General features: G+C 38.3%; 1 protein-coding gene across 1 annotated transcript in view; it reads left to right on the top strand.

The window, feature by feature from the left end:
- The window catches only part of LOC122084367 (extra-large guanine nucleotide-binding protein 1-like), a 37,548-nt gene extending 14,647 nt beyond the window's left edge, over positions 1-22,901 (top strand). Inside the window, exons 6-8 of the mRNA XM_042652567.1 lie at positions 13,738-13,979; positions 18,106-18,269; positions 22,078-22,901. Coding sequence (XP_042508501.1) covers positions 13,738-13,979; positions 18,106-18,269; positions 22,078-22,663 — 992 coding nt within the window. The 3' untranslated portion in view covers positions 22,664-22,901. The remainder of the gene's footprint in view (positions 1-13,737; positions 13,980-18,105; positions 18,270-22,077) is intronic.
- The last annotated feature ends 296 nt before the right edge of the window (positions 22,902-23,197 follow it).

The raw sequence follows: 23,197 nt of genomic DNA, 5'->3' as shown, positions 1-23,197 counted from the left end.
TTTGTTTTGATATTCATAAAATTATTTTCATTCAGGCGATTTTAACAGTATTCACGCACTTAAAAATAAGTTTGACTGAAGCATTACTTTGTCATTGCAACTCAGATTTAAGTAATCTTAGACTTGTTAGAAAGCTGGTTTTATATTATAACTAATACAAAAAGTCTCATGTAAAAATAAAATCATTTGACCAGTCAAATTTATTATAGAATTAGAGCATTTTTCTAAATGTTGATTTTTTATAACTTAATATGACTTAATGTTAATTTTTTATGATTTGATGTGGCTAAATGTTGATTTTTAATGACTTGATGTGGCTTAATCTTGATTTTTTATGATACAAGGTATATATAACTTACTAAATAATGCTAGAAAATTAAAAAAATAAAAAATAACACTTGTTCGCCTAGTTCGCCTTAAGGCGGGCGCCTTCTCGCCTAAGCGCTTAGACAACCCTCCACCGCCTTGGTTCGCCTTGGCGCTGTGACAACTATGCTTGGCGCCTTATTTGCCTTAAGGCGAGCGCCTTCTCGCCTAAGCACTTAGACAGCCCTCCAACGCCTTGGTTCGCCTTGGCCCCGTGACAAACTATAGCCCATGATGCTATGATTCACTTCGAGACAGAAGGGTATACACTTGACTTGAGTGTATGTTAGCTGATTGGAATGGACATGACATTCAAGTGGCCAAAAATATTGGAAATTTGGAAGTCTTCGAGACGGACAGAATAGTCCACTCAACCAACATGTATATGATGAACTCCGATAGGCTAAGTTATGTGCATAAGGGTTGAGATGTTCCAATTACACCTCATAGCTAAAGGGAAGCTTAAAGTGTGGGTAATCGTTGTATTTAGACCTGCCCCTTTTTTTCAATGATAATTATGCTAATATTTTTTTTCTTGTACATCATGTAGATATTCAATATGTCAAGCCAAATGAACTATGCTACCTTCATCAAAGACCATATCTTGACTGGACCTAACTATGCTAATTGGAGGAGGAACATTAAATTGCTCCTAACTGTAGAATGTCTAATGTCTGTCATAGAAGACGAAGAACCTTCTGCAGTTAGGAGCAATTTAATGTAGTAGGGAGGCTCTGATACCATTGAAGGTGTGGAAACGATTTGGATCGTTCCACTGGTAGGGTCAGACATTCTAACAACCATTAATGGAGGGGTGTAGATGGTTACCTTAGTTTCGTTATGACGAAACCTCCAAGTGGACTTAGCCCTTCAATCGTGAAGTTCACCTCCCACAATAGCGTATTGGCTCTCCGTTCAGTTCCCGTAGTGACGGAGTGAAATCCCTTCTTTAAGAGAAGATGAAGTAGAAATTTCCTCTTTTGGTTTTTGTATTTCACTCAGAGAGGGAGAGACTGAGAGAGTGAGAGTGAGCGTTCTCTTATGGTAAGAGAGTCCCACCTCCTTTATCCCCATTAAAGAGATTTATTCTTATCTTAGGGTGGGGTGGATAGTTACCATAACTGCTCGAACTCTCTAGTTACTAGGTTTACGTAACCACCATAGTTTTTAAGGCGCTGGTAAGGCGACGCCTTAGGGACGCCTTGGCGCTGATGCGGTCTAGAGATGATAAGGCAATGCTCCGCCTTTTGTGAAGTGGCGCCTTATAAGTTTTTTTTTTTTTTTTAACACATTTTAAAATTACTTGATGAAGATTCCAAATATAAATTTTTTATTGGTAGGTGTATGGTTTTGTTAATACTTGAGATGTATGGAATCAGCTTTACTCCATCAAAAATAACCAAAACAAACAAAACAAAAACACGATTCACAAACAGGGTTTGGATTTTGTCAAGGGTTTTAAGAAAGGGCTTTGAAAAGGAATCAAAGAACAAAGAAGAACCATTGATCTAGGCCACCATTTTGCTCCGGCAGCGGTGAGCTTCATTCTTCTTTGACGGGAGTAGAAATATAGTGGATGACCTTAGGACTTAGGCACTCATTTTGGCATCATAGAGGTAAGTATAATAAATGCTTATATTTTTTATGTCTTCTTTTCTTTATATTTATAATTTTGTTTCATAATTATGTATTTATATTATATGATTGATGATTGATGAAGATGAACTTAGGGCCCGTTTGATAACATTTCTGCCGTTTCTGTTTCAAGAAACGGCAGAAACATAAATTTCCGTTTCTAGAAACAGAAACGGAATTGAAGGTGTTTGATAAGTCATGTTTTTAGAAGTCGATAGTAACCAATGAAAAAATAGCCACAAGTCGTTTCTAGAAACGGCGAAACAAGTTCAACAAGTTGAACTTGTTTCGCCTGGGTCGTTTCTTGAACCATAAATAAGTAAAAATTTCTACTTCTATTTCTGAAAATAAGTGAAACGAAACAGTTTTATCAAACGCTTTTTACTCCGTTTCTGCTGTTTCTGGAAACAGAAACAGCAGAAACGCGTTTTTTGAAACGTTATCAAACGGGCCCTTAGTTTATTCACTTTATTGATTTGTTTTCTTGGTGAATATCTTCCATTGGTATGAATATGAACATTTAATATTTATTTAGCATATGAGTAATATGATTCAACTAGGATTTGAACCAAATAGATTGGTTTTATAAAAAAATTACACACGAACGCTTTAGTCGATAAGGCGACGCTTTATGCCTGCCTTATCGCTAAGGCGCTCTGAAAGACCCTCAAACGCCTCCGTCGCCTTACCGCCTTAAAAACTATGGTAACCACTTAAAAGTGGGTGAGGATCAAATCCCTACAATTTTGCACATGAGAGTTTAAAAACATGGTGGGCCCACTTATTTTGGTGGACACGTTATCACCAACAATTGCAGATTTTTGTGTCTCAGGACTAGGAAGCCTTTGACTATCTGCCTAATTTTAGTCATGTGGATGGTTGATCTGGCTATCAGGCATAATTGTTTTTGTATCTTATAGCATATTCAGTTAAACAGTTACTGTGTTTACTTGTTATTGCATACAGTTATATTTAAGCCTCATTTTCATGCACTTCCTGCAAAAATTGTAGAAGTAATGCAGAATTCTAGCAAGAAGAGAAGATGGGGTTGTTGCTTTGGATTTAGTTGAATTTACTGAATCTATGGTTCAAGTTTGGTTTAAGTTAGGCTTAATTTTAGTGCCCAATGGGTTATATAGGCCACATGCTTAGTATTTTTGAGTTGTCTATTGTAATGGGCCAACTCTAGGAGTTACTATTTTTGGCTCTCTTTTTTTTGTAGTAGTTGGTAGATTTCTTTTCTAGAAGAGTTAATAATTTTTGAGTTGCTTGTTAGTCAAAGTCTCGCCTAAACATGGAGAGTGACTAAATATGCATTACAACAACATGCATTACAACAACAACAACAACAACTCAGTCTTATCCCAACTAAATAGGGTCGGCTACATGGATCCTTACCCTCCATTCAGCTCTGCTCGAGGTCATACTTGGTACAAGGCATAAGCTATGCATGTATTTCCTTACCACTTCTCCTATAGTCATTTTAGATCTACCACTGGTTCTTTTAGCTCCTTCAATTTGAATCAAATCATTCCTTTGTATTGGAGCATCGAAAGGCCTTCGTTGAACATGGTCATGCCACCTCAAATGACTTTCTCGTAGCTTATCGTGTATCAGAGCTACTCCCAAATAAATTCTAATATGATCATTCCTTACTTTATCCTTCCTAGTTTTTCAACACATCCATCTCAACATTCTCATCCAACTACGTTGAATTTATGTATATGATGTTTCTTAACTCCCAACATTCCACACATACAACTTAGCCAGTTGTATGACTGTCTTGTAAAATTTCCTTTCTAGTTTTATAGGAATACGTCGATCACACAACACTCCGGACACGCCTCTCCACTTCATCCATCCTATTTTGATTTTTTTGTGAAACATTATCCTCTATATCACCTTCTTTATTTATGGTCGATCTCAGTTACCTAAAGTTATATGTGCTCAGATTGTTTAAAGATATTTATAGTTTCTTGCCCTTTTGCTTTTCCTACAAAGTTTCTTTACTTCATTTCTGGCCCATTTATTCCTTATTAGATCCTCCACATTCTTAGTCCTTTGCATGTCTTAAAACTAGTTTTCATAGTCTTAGTTGCTGCTTGAACCTTATCATCCCACCACCAAGTCTCCCTAGAGGAGTGATGTTTTCCTTTCGATTTGCCTAGGACATCTTTAGCAACCTTCTTAATACAAGCAATGATCTCGTTCCACATCTATTAGTGTCACCATTTGGGTCCCATTTTTCTTATTTGACCATTTTATCAATAAATGATTTCAATGCATCTCCTTTCTCCACCTTTTTATCCTAGGGCAAATAAGCTCACCTTTCTTATGATTCGGCATAACAAGACACATATCCGTGACCACTAATTTATGTTGTGTGGTTAGGTTCTCTCTTGGTATAACCCTACAGTCCTTACATAACAACCTACCGGACCTTCTAGTTAGAAAGAAATCTATTTGACTACTATGATGCCCACTTTTGAAGGTAATTAAATGCTCCTCTCTCTTTTCAAAGTATGTGTTTACAATGGGTAAATCATAAGCCACTGCATAATCTAAAATTGAAATCCCTTCCTCAGTGCTCTCTCGAAAACCATATCTTCTATATACATCTTCATAGCATCTATGATCTCTCCCAACATGTTCATTCAGATCATCCCCTATAATAATATTTTTTCCTTGACTGAATAATATAGAGCTAGGATTCAAACAACCTATCCCCAGAGAGGATCACAATTATAGCCCAAAACAGGGTACTAGTTTAAGACTTGGCAACAATATATGTAACGCCCCCCAAAACCACCCTAGGAGTAAGGGCAGTCACTCAGAACCACAGGATCGAAAATGCTTTAGATAGTGAACCAAACATTTAACGGTACTCTCTTAATTCCAATTAATCTTCATCACTGTCACAAATATACACAGTGGAAGACTTAAACCATTAATTATTATCCATTTCAAAGCTCTAAAACCAAACGTGCTGGTGGCACCACAACTAAAATAAAGTAAATGTCAAACGTAAAAACATCCGTTTTAAGATCTCAAGTAATCACCTATTGTATCTACATCAAATTCATTACTCAAAGATTACATTGTTCCAACTCAAAATGTTCGATTTAATGATCACATAACCAAAGTTCAAACCTGAATTTCTTCTCCAATCTGTGGGTCACAACTATCAACAATCTCAGTGCACTCCTCTCACTAACAAGGTTCTTGCTCAACATAAGCTGAAATGTTAGAAAGGGGTAAAAGCTTGGGAAAGCTTAGTAAGTGAAAGGGAAACATAATCATATATAAAGCATGCAAAAGAAAAAAAAAAGAACCAAATAGCCTTTGTGTCAACATTAAAATTGCGTGAATACTTGAAAATAACACATTTGAAACTATCATGCCATGCTAATTAAAGTCACAAATCATGTAGTAAAAATACTAAAAACTTATGATCTCTATTCATTTCTATTTGAAGTCAGCTCAAAGTGAACTACCAATAACATAAAGAACGCAAAGGGAAGGAGTCAGTGGCTTTGGCTCACGTAGTCTGGTACAAGGCTCCTGTGGAAGAGAAAACCTTGCCCTTATGTAGTGGTCTGCCTCATCATCTTCCTACTCTGACCCAACCCGATCGGCCCAATGAGCTAGAAGTCAATGGGAGACTCACGTAGTTCGGTACAAGGTTCCTATGGAGGGGAAACACTTGCCTTATGTAGCGGTCCACCTCATAAACCCTTTGTTCTATACTCACCCCAGCACTCAATCCCTGCTTTTAAGGGTAGTAATCTAAGGGTAACAATTCATCTAAATATCACCATGAAAAACACCTAGTGTCATACACCACAAAACATCCATGCGTCGGCTCATAATAAAAAAATTTATGTTCCAAAAGGACCAAAACATTCTCACCATTTAAATTACATTATTTCATAAAACAATAAATAAAAAGTAAGTTTATATAAAATAATACTTAAGAGGTTCTGTTAGTTCCATTCACTTTGTCATCGCCTAAAATAATGATTGTCAACTTTCAAGATAAATCAAAGACCACCTGAGCTTGCTGGATAATCTCCTTCTCCTTCACAATCAATATGCACAAGTAACACAGTATGAAACTTGTATCTGCAAGCTTCATGTAACTCTCGAAATTATCGAACCTTGATTCTCATAAATCTGATTTTCTGAACTCCTCTTTCACAATTGATAGAAGCAAGTAATGCAGCCTGGATTTACTGAAACCTGAATATCCTGATCTGACCTACTTCGGTTTACTACTACACCTCCAATAAAACTTTCAGAATACGAAAGCAGCAGCCACGGAGTGTCTTCTTCAAATCTCCATTGAAAGCACAGTAATGAAATCTGAGAAGAGGGATACAGTTGATCAGAAATTGTCTATCCTCCTTATCCTTCTATCGAACTCTCTCTCTCCTTCTTCCTCTCTCACTCAGCCGACCCCTTTTCTTAATCCTTACTTTCTTAAAACTCTCTATCAAGAGCTGTACTTGCATATGGATGGTAATTTTCTTAGTTTCTTTCCCACTTTCTCTCAAACTCTCTCTTATCTCTTTCTTTCTTTCTCTTGATTTCCTTCTCCTTTTTCTCCCCTCCTTCTTTTCCTATCTTTTCTCAATTTCTTTTTTCCTTCTCTGGCTCTCTCACTCCTCTTATATTCTCCCTCTCGGGTACACTCCAAGATGATGTACATGTATATGGGAGGGAGAGTCTCACTTCTTCTTCTATTTTAAATCCTTTTCTTTTCTTTTCTCTTATTTATTTGCTTCTAACTATCCAGCCCTTTCTTGGCTTTCCTATTTTCTCTCAAACTCAAAACCGTCCAGCTTTCCTCCTATTCTTTCCTATTCCTTCTCTACTTCCTTTCCTTTTCTCTTCTCCTATGTACTTTATTTTCTCATCTTACTCATGTACAACCCTCTCTTTCTCTTTAACTCCTATTTTATTTCTTCCTTCTCTCTCATGCATGGCCCTCTCCTTTATCTCCTAGTTTTTCTCTAACTATATCTCTCTTAGGTAGTTAACAAATGGGGCCCACAACCCAAATTAAAATGAAAGAATAGCAATCTGCTTCAACACACACAGTGAGACTTGAACCTTGGACCCTCTTAATCAACTAGAGTCTCAACCACTAAGCTAGATGCTCACTTGTTTACTAAGTCCACAATACAAACAAGCATTACACATCGACCAATCGATAGATGGATAATCTCAATTCAAATTCCAGTGACCACGGATCAAAATTTAAGATCCTCCATCAGCTGCCGGCACAGTATCTGCTGCACTGTATTTTGGGCTCGGGTATTACAGTATGTGAACTTCTAAGGAACTACAGGTAACAATGGATTAAAATCACCCTTATACCCCCTAATAAGACCCAACAATGACATGGTATAACTCCAACAAAAAGAGATACTAAATGCAGGAATATAACCCTTATCGCAGGCAGAACTCAGGTCCAAGAAACCTGAAAACAAACCATTATCAAGAAGCACAGAAACAGTGGATGAATAGGGGATGAGATCGCTATCGAAGCAGCCTTCAAAATTTCAGACCAAGTTGATGGTCCAATTCTGAGATAAATCGACTCTTGAATTAGGGTTCAAATTGGGAGATTTCTGGTATTGACCAAACCAAAATTCAGAACAGCCTCATTGTGCCATCGAGTGGAGGTTCTAAGAGGGGATTTGATCCTCAAAAGATGGGCAAATTCTGATGGCTAACTTGGAAGATCTGATACCTTAAAGGTTTCAGCAAGAAAACCTTCAAGAAGATGAACCGTAGGTGGGGTGATTGCTTCCCTCAGTCAGCACAATAACCAGCAACACTTGGACTCTTCAATGGAGGGTTCAAAGTGCAAAACAGCAGCTCTAACAAGGCTTCGATGGATTCCAGATGGCCAAGGAATAAAGCTCAAACTGGGGGATCGGTTGGAGACGAGAAAGGAGGAAGAAGGATAAGGACTATCTATCTCAGTCTAGGGTATCTTTCCCAAAGGTCTTTCATTTCACTTTCTATCAGATTCTCTTTGCACAAAGCAATCAAAATTTTCATTCAATAAATCATGGGGGCAAGGATTAAAGTATCGGTATCGGTCGGCCAAAATTAAGATACGTATCGGAGGGTATCGTATCGTATTGGAGATACGCTAAGATACGCTAAAGATACGCACATAAATGGATAGGAAACACTTTTTTATACACATTTGCATAAAAAAATAGTTAAAAAAAGTTATATATAACATGTATTATGCATAAACAGTAAATTGAGAGTATCGCACTAAGAATCCAAGGTTTGTAATTGTCCCATAAATGTAAAATCCTTGTTCCCAACCTTGATTTTCACTTTAGTTAGAGAGAAAAATGGTTGGCAGCAACTTTGGAACACAAACACCTCAAAAAATTATGTTTTTCTAAAAAATTACCCATTTTGGCCATTTTATGATCGTATCGGTACGTATCGGTGTGTATCGGTCGATACATATCGATACGCACCGATATGTACCGATACATACCGATACGTACGGATACATATCGAAACGTATATTTCACTTCAATTTTGAATTTTTCATAGAGTATCGGTACGTATCGGTGCGTATCGGTGGTGTATCGGTGGGTATCGGTGTGTATCGTAGGATACATATCGATACATAAGGGTTTTAAAATTTTCATGATACGTATCGGTATGTATCGTGCCAATGCCTACCGATACGGATACGTATCGGCCGATACGGCACGATACGCACCGATACTTAAAACCATGCATGGGGGTGACTCTAAGGTTTCCCTAGTTCTAGCTTTTTCGTTGCCCAAATGGTTTGTTGATTGTTGTATGCAACCAATTGGTCGAAGGTTCAAGGCTTGTGAGGATGCCCTAGTACATATAACATTAAACATAAATTAGAAAGTACATAAAAAGGAAAGAAACTATAAGCTTCTTATAAGGAATATTGAGGCTTATTCCCTAAGCTATAGTCAAACATAGTCGCGACTAAGTAAATAAAAGATTGAAATAAGAGGGAAACAATGAATGAAATAAAAAAGGAAACAACTTAACAAAAAATATAGCTTGCAGCCCAAGCTATCCAAACCCCACAATTTGGCTTTGAGTGAACCACAACACCCAGCCCGCATGGGCTGGCCCAGCCTTGGCTGTTTGGCTTAGGCCCATGGGTCTGGCCACTTAAAGTGGCATATGGGCCAGTCCCTCATTGACTCTTGCGGCTATACTTGAGGCCCAAGAATCAATCCAGATCACTAAAACCTTGCACTAAATATGTATTTCATGCTTTAAAATTTATAAATACAAGAATGGCCAATGATATTGTCTATTGGGGGGGGGTGTTCTCTATGGTGATGCATACTACTGTGGTGAATCAGCAGCAACCCTAGGTGGTGAAGCCTCCTGTATGACTTGGTGCTGAAGCCAGGTCGTATCCCCCTTTCCCCTTTCTTGTCTCCCTCTTGTTCTCAGTGCCAGCAAGCTACAAGGTGCGTGTGTTGATGTCTAACAAGGTAAACTGAACCTGTCTTCTTGTGAGTTCGATTCCATCTTCCTTTTGTCCATATTCTTGGGAGATCTACCCATTTTACTTTCTGTTTTCCTTAAGTTTCTATTTTCTGTCCACCGTCGTCATTCATCATCCAAGTGTTGGTATCCTATGATATTTAGCCACAAGTAGCAGCAGATTAAGGCCAGCCTTTGACCAGTTTTACAGCCTCATCAGTGGGATGGTTCTTTAGTTATTGATCGTTCTCCTCTATTTCTGCCCGATTGTTCTCTAAATCTGGGTCACTGTGATTTTGTCCTATGGATTAGTTTCCCAAATCTGTCCTAACAAGTTAGTGGAATGCATTGCTGGGAGATGGAGTGGTTAGCACCTGTGGATCTGTAGATTGGGCCGGTTTTGGGCCTAGTGGTTTGGGCCATGAGCCGAACCTGTACAATGTGGATCAGTCTGGCCATGGGATGATGCTTCGCATGGCCCAGGCAGACCTGATGTGTGACCTGCTTCAGTATTGTAGAAGGTAAGGATTTTGTGAGCTGTCCAATGTCAATAAAGATGGAGCTGACCTATTTGATGTGCATTTTTGGCCTTTGGTTTCTAGGAAAACCATTGAGAGGGCTGATTTTTTGGTTTAGTGAGTACCAATATTTTATATTCAATCTGAACAAAATGGAGATCAGAGTGGCGTTGGCTGATGGTCCAGGCTTGACCAATGTGCAACCCTACTTTAGCATTTGCTACAATGGCTGTGTAAGCTGTCCAGTGACATCAATAAACAAATCTGGGAGACACCCATTCAGAAAAATAGCAAATATTGGGTTCGCTTTGATGCTGGGTCAGGCATTGGGTGGGCATAAAAATTTGGCTTGTTTTCTGTTGCAGGTTTNGTACTTTATTTTCTCATCTTACTCATGTACAACCCTCTCTTTCTCTTTAACTCCTATTTTATTTCTTCCTTCTCTCTCATGCATGGCCCTCTCCTTTATCTCCTAGTTTTTCTCGAACTATATCTCTCTTAGGTAGTTAACAAATGGGGCCCACAACCCAAATTAAAATGAAAGAATAGCAATCTGCTTCAACACACACAGTGAGACTTGAACCTTGGACCCTCTTAATCAACTAGAGTCTCAACCACTAAGCTAGTTGCTCACTTGTTTACTAAGTCCACAATACAAACAAGCATTACACATCGACCAATCGATAGATGGATAATCTCAATTCAAATTCCAGTGACCACGAATCAAAATTTAAGATCCTCCATCAGCCGCCGGCACAGTATCTGCTGCACTGTATTTTGGGCTCGGGTATTACAGTATGTGAACTTCTAAGGAACTACAGGTAACAATGGATTAAAATCACCCTTATACCCCCTAATAAGACCCAACAATGACATGGTATAACTCCAACAAAAAGAGATACTAAATGCAGGAATATAACCCTTATCGCAGGCAGAACTCGGGTCCAAGAAACCTGAAAACAAACCATTATCAAGAAGCACAGAAACAGTGGATGAATAGGGGATGAGATCGCTATCGAAGCAGCCTTCAAAATCTCAGACCTAGTTGATGGTCCAATTCTGAGATAAATCGACTCTTGAATTAGGGTTCAAATTGGGAGATTTCTGGTATTGACCAAACCAAAATTCAGAACACCCTCATTGTGCCATCGAGTGGAGGTTCTAAGAGGGGATTTGATCCTCAAAAGATGGCCAAATTCTGATGGCTAACTTGGAAGATCTGATACCTTGAAGGTTTCAGCAAGAAAACCTTCAAGAAGATGAACCGTAGGTGGGGTGATTGCTTCCCTCAGTCAGCACAATAACCAGCAACACTTGGACTCTTCAATGGAGGGTTCAAAGTGCAAAACAGCAGCTCTAACAAGGCTTCGATGGATTCCAGATGGCCAAGGAATAAAGCTTAAACTGGGGGATCGGTTGGAGACGAGAAAGGAGGAAGAAGGATAAGGACTATCTCAGTCTAGGGTATCTTTCCCAAAGGTCTTTCATTTCACTTTCTATCAGATTCTCTTTGCACAAAGCAATCAAAATTTTCATTCAATAAATCATGGGGGTGACTCTAAGGTTTCCCTAGTTCTAGCTTTTTCGTTGCCCAAATGGTTTGTTGATTGTTGTATGCAACCAATTGGTCAAAGGTTCAAGGCTTGTGAGGAGGCCCTAGTACATATAACATTAAACATAAATTAGAAAGTACATAAAAAGGAAAGAAACTATAAGCTTCTTATAAGGAATATTGAGGCTTATTCCCTAAGCTATAGTCAAACATAGTCTCGACTAAGTAAATAAAAGATTGAAATAAGAGGGAAACAATGAATGAAATAAAAAAGGAAACAACTTAACAAAAAATATAGCTTGCAGCCCAAGCTATCCAAACCACACAATTTGGCTTTGAGTGAACCACAACACCCAGCCCGCATGGGCTGGCCCAGCCTTGGCTGTTTGGCTTAGGCCCATGGGTCTGGCCACTTAAAGTGGCTTATGGGCCAGTCCCTCATTGACTCTTGCGGCTATACTTGAGGCCCAAGAATCAATCCAGATCACTAAAACCTTGCACTAAATATGTATTTCATGCTTTAAAATTTATAAATACAAGAATGGCCAATGATATTGTCTATTGGGGGGGGGGTGTTCTCTATGGTGATGCATACTACTGTGGTGAATCAGCAGCAACCCTAGGTGGTGAAGCCTCCCGTATGACTTGGTGCTGAAGCCAGGTCGTATCCCCCTTTCCCCTTTCTTGTCTCCCTCTTGTTCTCAGTGTCAGCAAGCTACAAGGTGCGTGTGTTGATGTCTAACAAGGTAAACTGAACCTGTCTTCTTGTGAGTTCGATTCCATCTTCCTTTTGTCCATATTCTTGGGAGATCTACCCATTTTACTTTCTGTTTTCCTTAAGTTTCTATTTTCTGTCCACCGTCGTCATTCATCATCCAAGTGTTGGTATCCTATGATATTTAGCCACAAGTAGCAGCAGGTTAAGGCCAGCCTTTGACCAGTTTTACAGCCTCATCAGTGGGATGGTTCTTTAGTTATTGATCGTTCTCCTCTATTTCTGCCCGATTGTTCTCTAAATCTGGGTCACTGTGATTTTGTCCTATGGATTAGTTTCCCAAATCTGTCCTAACAAGTTAGTGGAATGCATTGCTGGGAGATGGAGTGGTTAGCACCTGTGGATCTGTAGATTGGGCCGGTTTTGGGCCTAGTGGTTTGGGCCATGAGCCGAACCTGTACAATGTGGATCAGTCTGGCCATGGGATGACTTGGGTGCTTCGCATGGCCCAGGCAGACCTGATGTGTGACCTGCTTCAGTATTGTAGAAGGTAAGGATTTTGTGAGCTGTCCAATGTCAATAAAGATGGAGCTGACCTATTTGATGTGCATTTTTGGCCTTTGGTTTCTAGGAAAACCATTGAGAGGGCTGATTTTTTGGTTTAGTGAGTACCAATATTTTATATTCAATCTGAACAAAATGGAGATCAGAGTGGCGTCGGCTGATGGTCCAGGCTTGACCAATGTGCAACCCTACTTTAGCATTTGCTACAATGGCTGTGTAAGCTGTCCAGTGACATCAATAAACAAATCTGGGAGACACCCATTCAGAAAAATAGCAAATATTGGGTTCGCTTTGATGCTGGGTCAGGCATTGGGTGGGCATAAAAATTTGGCTTGTTTTCTGTTGCAGGTTTCTGTATAGTCTGTATGTTCATAATTCAATAGAATTTTATTTCATTATTGGTTAGGGGAGGAAGGACATTGTGATGTTATGACATAAACCAAGCTTAGTACTTTTGACTGATGAAATCTGTTTGACGAATGGTAACCCTGGCTTCTACTTGAATGATCTCCTTGACAAAAGATATAAGTCCTATAGGATGTCCAACACATTTACTTAGAGAGTTAATAGATGATTAGTATTCTGTGTGACAGTCATTGTGTTGGACAGCTGAACACTGATTTTTTTGCACGTAACTTTACACTCCATCTTGGTTCCACCGGTAGCTTCCAAGACTTATCTTTAGGTATTGGAAATTCACTGTAGTTTATGGAATACTTTTTGCTAATTGATCCTGAAATTACAGTTCTTTGGATTATGAGTTATTTTTTCCGGGTTTGGAGATGTACATCCAGCATGAACCTGTAGGAATCAAATCTTAATTATAAAGGAAATGACGTGTCTGATAGAAAAATCTATTACTACAGGTAATGCCAGTGGAAGTGATGATAAAACCATCTATTCCATTGGCCCAAGGTTGAAGGCATTCTCAGATTGGCTTCTCAAAGTTATGGTGTCAGGTAATTTGGAAGCCATTTTCCCAGCGGCTACTAGAGAATATGCTCCATTAGTTGAGGAGTTGTGGAAGGATGAAGCAATTCAGGCCACATTCAGACGGAGAAGTGAACTACGAATGCTACCTGCTGGTGCTAGTTATTTCTTAGAGCAGGTAAGATCATGCTTTATGGTTCTTGTTTGCTGGCATTTAACTTCATACATCCAGGAAGTGTTAGGGAATCTGATAATTATTCATGTTTCTTATGATCATAGATTTTGAATTTTTTGGGAGTGTCAAGTTAAAAAATGTGGGCTTGGGTACTGATATACTATAGTAGAGGAACATAACTCTTAGTAGATGTTCCTTACCGCACCAGATAGATTTTTACCTTTCTCATTGATTGCATTTAACAATCATATGTACTAAGTGGTATAAATGTCACTTCTACTCTAAATTACATTGGTTGAGAAACTAAACATGATAAAATTTCTCTCTTCACTGTGTTGGATCTTCTATCCTTGTGGCTTTAGGAATGCCTTTGGCTTTCATTCTGCTCGCTGTATAAGTCCATGCTTTGATCTTAAGCTTCCTTGATATAAATTGGTAAAAATGGTTTGACCCTATATAAGTCCATGTGCTTTGTGAATTACTTTGAACTAAATTAGAATTACTTGATATTTGTCGTATTCACATGTGATGTATGGTGCCTTTGATTAGCTTAAAATGTGGATCATTTTGAAAATGATTGAAATATTATTGCGTCAATATGTGGTGTGTTGGCACCGGCCTTAGTAGCCTGATATACAATTGGTCAGTCTCTTCTGTTACTATGTAAGTCCATTGTTTTGGCTTTAGGTATCATTGAACTTGCTGTCCTATAACGTTGATGCCTATATAAGTTTAGTTTTTTGCACCAATATATAAATATATATATATATATATATAAGTGGAAAATTTCCTTTCTTTGTATAAGTCCACTTGCGGCATTAGCGATCTAATGCTTAATTGGTTAATCTTTGATTGCTATGTAAGTCCATCTTCGGTCTTGAAGTTCTCATTTCAGTGGAGTTCTTCTTGTAAGACCATTTCTTTTGGCCTTAGACATTTATTTTGAGAATGGAATTGATGTGATGTCTATATAAGTCTATGGGTGGTAGTAGGAATATGTTTTCAAGAGGTATTATGTGGTATATGTATTATTCCTACATAAGCCCAGTTTTGGCGATAGAAGTAATGAAATTTTAACTGGCCATGACAAGCATTTCTATAAGCCCATCTGTGTGGCCTTTGAGTTGCTTTTTCTTAAATAGGTTTAAATTATTTGTACAATTATACTCATTGTAAAACCATTGTGTTGAGCATATTTTGATTTTAATTGGTGTACTCCCTTGTTCCTAAGGGGGGAGAGAATTATGATTGAAAAATCTATATTTGGCATATATTTGTGCGGACGACCCAATTTTATTAGGATATAATAGGTGATGGAAAATCTGTATGCATATTCTCAGGGGATAAATTTTCTGTAAATATGTCTCATGTTTGTGTATGCTATATTTTCTCTTAAAGAATGGACCCTTTGTACCGTGGGGGTACAAAGGGCACATGAGAAGGTTAGTGGCATCACTTAGGGCCCGTTTGATAACGTTTCAAGAAACGTGTTTTTGCCGTTTATATGTCCAGAAACGGCAGAAACGGAACAAAAAACGTTTGATAAAACTGTTTCGTTTCACTTGTTTTCAAAAATAGAAATTGAAATTTCTACCTATTTATAGTTCAAGAAACGACCCAGGCGAAATAATTTCTACTTGTTTCTCCGTTTCTAGAAACGACTCTTGGCCATTCTTTCGTTGGTTGCTATTGACTTCCAGAAACATGACTTATCAAACACCTTCAATTCCGTTTTTGTTTCTAGAAACGAAAATTTATATTTCTGCCATTTCTTGAAACAGAAACTGTAGAAACGTTATCAAACGTGCCCTTATATGCCACCCTTGAGCCTCACGATATTGCACCCTTGCCTTAGTGCTAGATATAATTTTATTTTGTTTCCTATTTCCTCTAGTTCCTTGTTAGGATAGTTTCCTAATTACTATTTCCTTTTTCGCATTGTAATTGATTGATTATAAATAAGCTAGGTGTGGGAGACTGTAGTTCACGATTCTGTGAACTAGCGGTCTTGGTTCTCTTCTTCTCATCTTCTTCTTCTTCCTCTCTCTCTCTCTCTCTTGGTGATTGCTAGTTATTAGTCGAAGGTACTGTTACATTTTCCTTTGTCAAGACCGAAGGTGGAAAAATGTGCTTAAATGGCGTAGATGTCTACATACATTTTTTCTCGTGCAACCATTGATGCGGATCCGGATTCCAAGGACTGAAATCGGATCGCTTAGGGCCCACAAGGATGACTAAACATCTCAATTTAATGATAGAGGGGCAATATTGTAAATTCAGAAACAACCATGTACATTACTGATATTATTATAACAAGTGACAGGGATTACAGAAATAAGAAAATTAAAGGAGGGGAGTGTTCTGTAATTGATAAAGTAGGGAGGAACTAATAGAACGCTCTTTTAGTACAAAGGGTTTATTTGTAAAGTTGAGTTACTGTCCTTATTTGTAAAGGGTTCTTCTTCTTCTTCACGATAGGACACAAAACGGTAACCCAAGGTCTACCTTCAAAGGAAGGAACTCCCTCACCACAGAGTTGCTGGATCTGCAAGTTTAGGACAAGGATCGAGACCTCAAGCCCTATTGGATGCACGTGACAACCAGCAGTGATAGACTCCACCAGCAGGATCTAATTTGTTCTGCAACTCAGTCCATCGCAGGTACAGAACCAGATCTGAACTTCTGGTCAGAGCCTCTGGTATAGACCAAACTTGGTCTTGGATCTGTGTATGGTGAGTCATTTCTATTGTAGGAATGAGTCCCAAAAATCTTGAACTGGCCTGGTGGGTATTTGTAGAGATCGAGCCCCTTGTTTGGGACTGCAACTACCGCCAGAAACAGGGCAGCAGCTAGGTGTAACAAACAGAAATAAAGACAAGAAGGAAGAAGTTGGAGTTGAAGAGGAAAGGGAAGGGAATAACAGAAAAGAGAATTTCAGAGAGGGAGAACAAGAGAATCGCAGCTCACAGCAGCCATGGTTTTACCTAAAACATTCATTCAATTTCAATCAATTCTTCAAAAACTTCAAATCTATCAGTTACTAGTGTATTACATGGCTTATAAAAGAAAACCAAAGCAATAAAATTGGAAGTTCACTAAAATGGAAACTAAACTAATTGGCAACTGAAAATAAAAATTCAATCTAAATAAAATACTTCCAAACTAATTTCTAACTGAAAAAATGAAAGTAAATCAAAACAGATTTCTAAACCAAAAAAGATTCCTTCCATCGCCCAACTGCATCAACCATGCAATGTCCCCGCTTCTGCCAGCCATTATGCAATACTAATTGGTAGACTGTTGCAACAAAAAGCATAATGATTATTGACATTTACGCATCAAATATGGCTCCTAAACAACAACCAGAGATTATCCTAAAACTGTTTCCTTCAATAGTCTCACTCTTCTTTTGGTTATATCAATCTGACAAACTGACTAGTTGCTTTTTGATTCTGGGTTTTAATATTCAAATCTGGTCATCTATATGCTGTTTGTATCATTATAGATCAGTTTGACAGTTCTGATTATCTGTTCCTGCAATATTTTCTTAGATCTTGCACATAGCTTGAGATAAGAAATATGGGAGTAAACCATATTCTGAGTTTTGATTTTGAAGATTTTATATTGATTCGTAGGCCTGGTATTCCTTAGAGTTCAACCAGAATATCAGGTTGTGTCCTCTACTTTGAGTTATCTTAATTTCTCTAAATTGCCTAATTCTGATCCTATCTGTCTTAAAGATCCTGGACTGTTAGTGTGGTTTCAGTATCTCTGATTGCTTCTAGATTCGTTTATAGAACTCTGAACCACATCAAGTGGTCCCTCAATTTCTATTTTTTCTGAGAGTAAACTAGTGTTGGTAAGTTGATCCTTCTTGTGTGGTTGATTGGTTGAAAGTAGCTTGGAAAATGGGTGAATGTGGTGACGTGCTCCCAATTGGCTACCGGCTTGGCTACTACCGATGTTGGAATGATCCAAAAATAGGATTCTGAACCTTCTGAGTTTCATTAGCATGCCAATGCTTCTCATGCATTTGTTTGCGTATCTCCACATTTGTAATTCTGAGCATGTGAGCATACTATTGTAACACTGTTATAGGCTATGAAGTCTTTACTTTTCTATTCTGCAGGTTGTTGAGATCTCTAGGACCGACTACGAACCTTCCAATATGGACATCCTATATGCTGAGGGAATCACTTCATCAAATGGGCTTGCATCCATGGACTTCTCATTCCCCCAGTTGGCATATGATGGCATCCGTGACACTGCTGATGAGCGTGATCCCTTGCTGAGGTTGGTGCCCATTTTTCATGCTCTGTTTGTTGTGCATAAATACATGTGGTTTGACTGACCTAGAGCAAAAAAATTTCTGATTAGATGGACTACTATCAAGAAATTTTTTGTTTTAAATGGATAGGGATAAAGAATGACAAGTGCTCCATTTTTAGGGTCTTCCTGTGAAACTACTTTAGGATGAGATCCTTAAATGTGACCCATCAAATGTTTTTGCCCTACCCCCACATACCACAGGTGGATTGTACTTTGTATAGTTGGTGGATGAAACCACCTTCTAGGTGATGTCCTAAGACTGAAATGTGTGGATATTGTAGACACACAGAGGTCACCTGTATCCTCTTGTTTTGGAAATTCAATTCAGATTGGATGGTGAAAATAACTGCTAAACAGTGTCTCCTGCCTTATCAGGAGTCTTTTCAAATGTTGCCCTGTGCCAGTCATAAATTTGGATGATACCATCATTGCTTCTTCAAGCTGATGTCCTGAGACTGAAATGGTGAGGAAGTTTAGAGAGTGCACTTGTTTTCTCTTGCTTTTGAAATCCGATTTGATTGGATTGGAAAATAACACCTCATTTTAATGCTACTACTACTAGCTCATTTAGATCCTTCAATCTGAATCAAATCACTCATCCTCCGTAGTGGAGTATCCAAAGGCCTCTGTTGAATATGACCTCAAATGATTTACTCATAGCTTATCATGTATCGGAACAACTCCTAAACCAGTTCTAATATGATCATTCCTTACTTTATCCTTCCTAGTTTCCACTCATTCGTCTCAACATTCTCATCTTTGCTACACTGAGTTTATCTACATGATGCTTCTTAACTGCCCAACATTTCACCGTACATCATACACACCTCTTTACTTCATCCATCCTATTTTAATTCTTTGTGAAATATCTTCTATTTCACTTTCATTATTATGATTGAGCGCAGATAATACTTAAACAATTATTTTGCAGACCTTTCTCTCATCAATTTTCATCATCTAATTATCCGTCCTCATGTAAGTAAACTTACACACCAGATACTCCGTCTTCGTTCTTCTCATCTTTAAACCGTTTGATTCCAGGGTTGATCACCTTAACTCCAACTTGGCATTAATCCCTGCTTTTGTCTCATCCGCTAAAACAATATCATTAACAAAGAGCTTATACCAATGAACCTCATCTTGGATGTCTCTGGGTTAATTCATCTATGATAAGCGCAAACAAATAGGGGCTTAAAACTGATCCTTGATGTAACCCAATTGTAATTGGGAATTCATTACCTTAAATCCCCATAGTTCTTACACTAGTCACCACACCATCATACATATCTTTGATTATGTCCACTTATTTACATGACACTTCTCTTCTCTAGTATTTGCTAGATCAACTCTCTAGGGATTGTCATTAACATTTTCGAGGTCAATAAAGACCACATGGAGATCCTTCTAATCTCTAAATATTTTCATGAGTCTTGAAAGTATATAGCTTCTGTCATGGATCTTCCTAATATAAAACCAAATTGGTTCTCCATAATAGTAGTTTCTTTTCTCAAGTGGGTTTCAAATTTCAATAACCCTCCCATAATTTCATCGTATGATTCATTAGTTTTATGCCTCCATAATTATTGGAGCTCTGAATATCACCTTTATTTTTGTAAATCGGAACCACAATGTTTCTCTTCCAGTCATTTGACATTTTCCTCATGCTCATAATCTTATTAAAGAGCTTGGTTAGCCAAAATAAACCACATATTCTTAAGCTCTTCCATATTTCTATTGGGACCTCATTTGGGACTTCGGCCTTGCCTACTTTCATCCTTCTTAATGCTTCTTTTGTTTTAGACACCCTGATTTTTTCATATATATATATATATATGCAAAAAGTGGTGTCTTGATGGGTAGTGCAATCTTTCGGGACACTATTATTCGAGGTGTCTCCATTTGGTAGGTTGCAAAAATAAACTTCCCATCTCTCTTTAATGTCTTTATCCCGTATTATTACTTTATCATCTTCACTTTTAATACATCTTACACAATCGAGATCTCTACTCTTCCTTTCCCTCATTTTAGCCATCTTATAGATAGTCTTTCCCCTTTCCTTTGTGCTCAGATTGTTATAAAGATCTTCATATTTCTTCGCTCCTGCTTTTCCCATAATCTTTTTAGCTTCAATTTGGCAAATTTATACCTTTGTAGATCTTCCACATTCTTAGTCCTATGCCATGTCTTAGAACTAACTTTCTTAGTCTTAATGGTTGCTTGAACCTCATCATCCCACCACCAAATCGCCCTAGAGGAATGCTATTTTCCTTTCAATTTGCCTAAGACATCTTTAACAACCTTTTTTAATGCAAGTAGTCATCTTGTTCCACATCATATTAATATCTCCCTTAAAGTCCCAGTTTCCTTGTTTGATCACTTTATCAGTAAATGATTTCAAAGCATTCCTTTTAAGCCCCACCACCTTATCCTAGGGTGAATAAGCTCACATTTTATACGATTCTATGTAGCGAGGCACATATCTATAACTACCAATCTATGTTGTGTGGTGGGGCTCTCCCCTGGTATAAACTTACAATCCTTACATGACAATCTATCGAACCTTATAATTAGGACGAAATCTAGTTGGCTACTATGATGCCCACTTTTGAAGGTAAGTAGATGCACCTCTCTTTCTTCAAAGTATTTACAATAGAGAGATCATAAGCCACAACAAAATCTAAAATTGGGATGCCCATCTCATTCCTCTCTCCAAAACCATATCCTCCTTGTACACCTTCATAGCCTTTACGATCTTTCCCAACATGTCCATTTAGGTCACCCCCTATTATATTCTTTTCTTCTTGAATAAAACCTTGCACTACTTCATCCATATGTTCCCAAAATTGTAATTTACTACTTTCATTCAATCCTACTTGAGGTGCTTAAGTGCTAATTATATCGACAACCTCCTTATCCGACGCAAGCTTGATGGATTTAATCCTTTCTCCGAATCCTTTATCATCCACCACTTGATTCTTTAAATCTTTATCCACTATTATACCCACTCTGTTTCTATTACTTTTATCCCCCTTATAACAAAGTTTAAAGTCCAACTAGCTTTTTTACCCTTCGATCTAGTCTCATGCATATAAGATATGTTAGTCCTCCTCCTCATAATAGCTAACAATTCTAGACTCTTTCCTGTTAAAAATCCATTGTTCCAAGATGCTAATCTAATCCTAAGTTTTTGGACTAGCTTCTTTACCCACACTAGTCCACGGCTTGCATCCAGGCACCAATGTGGCATGTCGCCTACAGGGAACGCCAGTCCACGGCTTGCATCCAGGCACCAATGCGGCGGGTCGCCTACAGGGAACGCCTTAGCTAACATTTTCTCACTATCTATTGAAATAGTAAAACTTAAAATATTAGAATAGGATGTGCCGCTTTATTGGACAGATTAATACCAATTCCTGAGTAAATTTAAGAATGGTGTACTTGATATCATATTTGCCAAACAAAATTTAGGAAGACTGGAAATGTGCTCTATTGGACAGATTAGTACCAATTCCTGAGTAAAATTAAAAAAAATATTACTCAAAATTCAAAATAATTGGACAACATTAATGAGGCAGGTCCTTAACCAGGTGTGGTGCAACAAAAGTACAGGCTTTGTCTGGGTCATCCTGTTACAACACTGCTTGAAAGGAAAGGTTATTAAATCATACGACATTTTTATGAGTTTCAAGATGCAAATGTTGATGTTTGGCATGCGGATGGTCTGGTTGTTAAAACGTATCTCTTGTTAATAACTGATTAATTGTGCTTTCAGGTATCAACTCATTAGATTGCATGCGAAAAGCCTTGGGGAAAACTGCAAGTGGTTGGGGATGTTTGAAGATGTTAGACTGGTCATATTTTCTGTATCCTTAAGTGATTACGACCAATTTTGTGATGATGGGAATGGGCCCACAATAAATAAGATGTTGGCTAGCAGGAGGCTATTTGAGAGCATTGTCACTCATCCTGCTTTCAATCAGATGGACTTTCTTCTGATACTCAACAAGTTTGATCTGCTTGAACAAAAAATCGAGCAGGTCCCTCTTACTGTGTGCGACTGGTTCAATGACTTCAATCCAGTGACCAGCCGCCATCGCTCCAACAATGACAGTATCAACAATAACCCTTCCCAAGCTGAGCAGGCTTTCTACTATATTGCTGTCAAGTTCAAGAAACTGTTCTCTTATCTTACCAGACGTAAGTTGTATGTTTCACTGGTGAATGGGTTGGATTCAGATACTGTTGATCAAGCGCTCCGTTATGCAAGTGAGATTCTGAAGTGGGATGAAGAAAGACCATACTTCAGTGTCAATGAGAACTCGAATTACAGTACGGAAGGAAGCTACACTTCCACTTGATATGTTGAATGGGACTGGCTTGTAAATGCTCCAGCTCTTTGTTTTAAATCACTAATCGGTGCGAGTGTACATATACTGATATACATGATACGTGTAAAGTGAAAAAAAAAGAGGGAATTTTTTCAAGAGCAAGTTCAACATTGCACCCTGAAAATGAATGATTCTTAAGCTATTGTAGTTCTACGTATACTGTCACATTTTGTAAATGTTTAATAGATCTTCGATCCACTTCGGCCTAGTGTCTCAGCTCGGACTCGAAATGAAAGCAAACGACCACTTTCAACAATCCCTACTTGGGGGCTTCTCAGATAACTTACATGTTACACAGGAAGCTCCTATTCTCTTGCAACTAAACATGCATCTGGCGTTTGATGTGAGAGTATTGACCCTTCTCTGTTTTTTTTGCCCAGATGGGTACACTATAGAAAGTGGGGAGGGGGAAGGTAATAGCTAGCAGACTTGAACTTGAGACCTCTTAGTGAATGTGGGCTTAACACACCACAATGTCAACTGCTCTAGGTAGTAGTTCAGTAG

This window comes from Macadamia integrifolia, chromosome 7 (genome assembly GCF_013358625.1).
Source record: "Macadamia integrifolia cultivar HAES 741 chromosome 7, SCU_Mint_v3, whole genome shotgun sequence".
In the NCBI taxonomy this organism is placed as follows: domain Eukaryota; kingdom Viridiplantae; phylum Streptophyta; class Magnoliopsida; order Proteales; family Proteaceae; genus Macadamia; species Macadamia integrifolia.
This window is presented reverse-complemented; position numbering and strand designations above follow the sequence as displayed.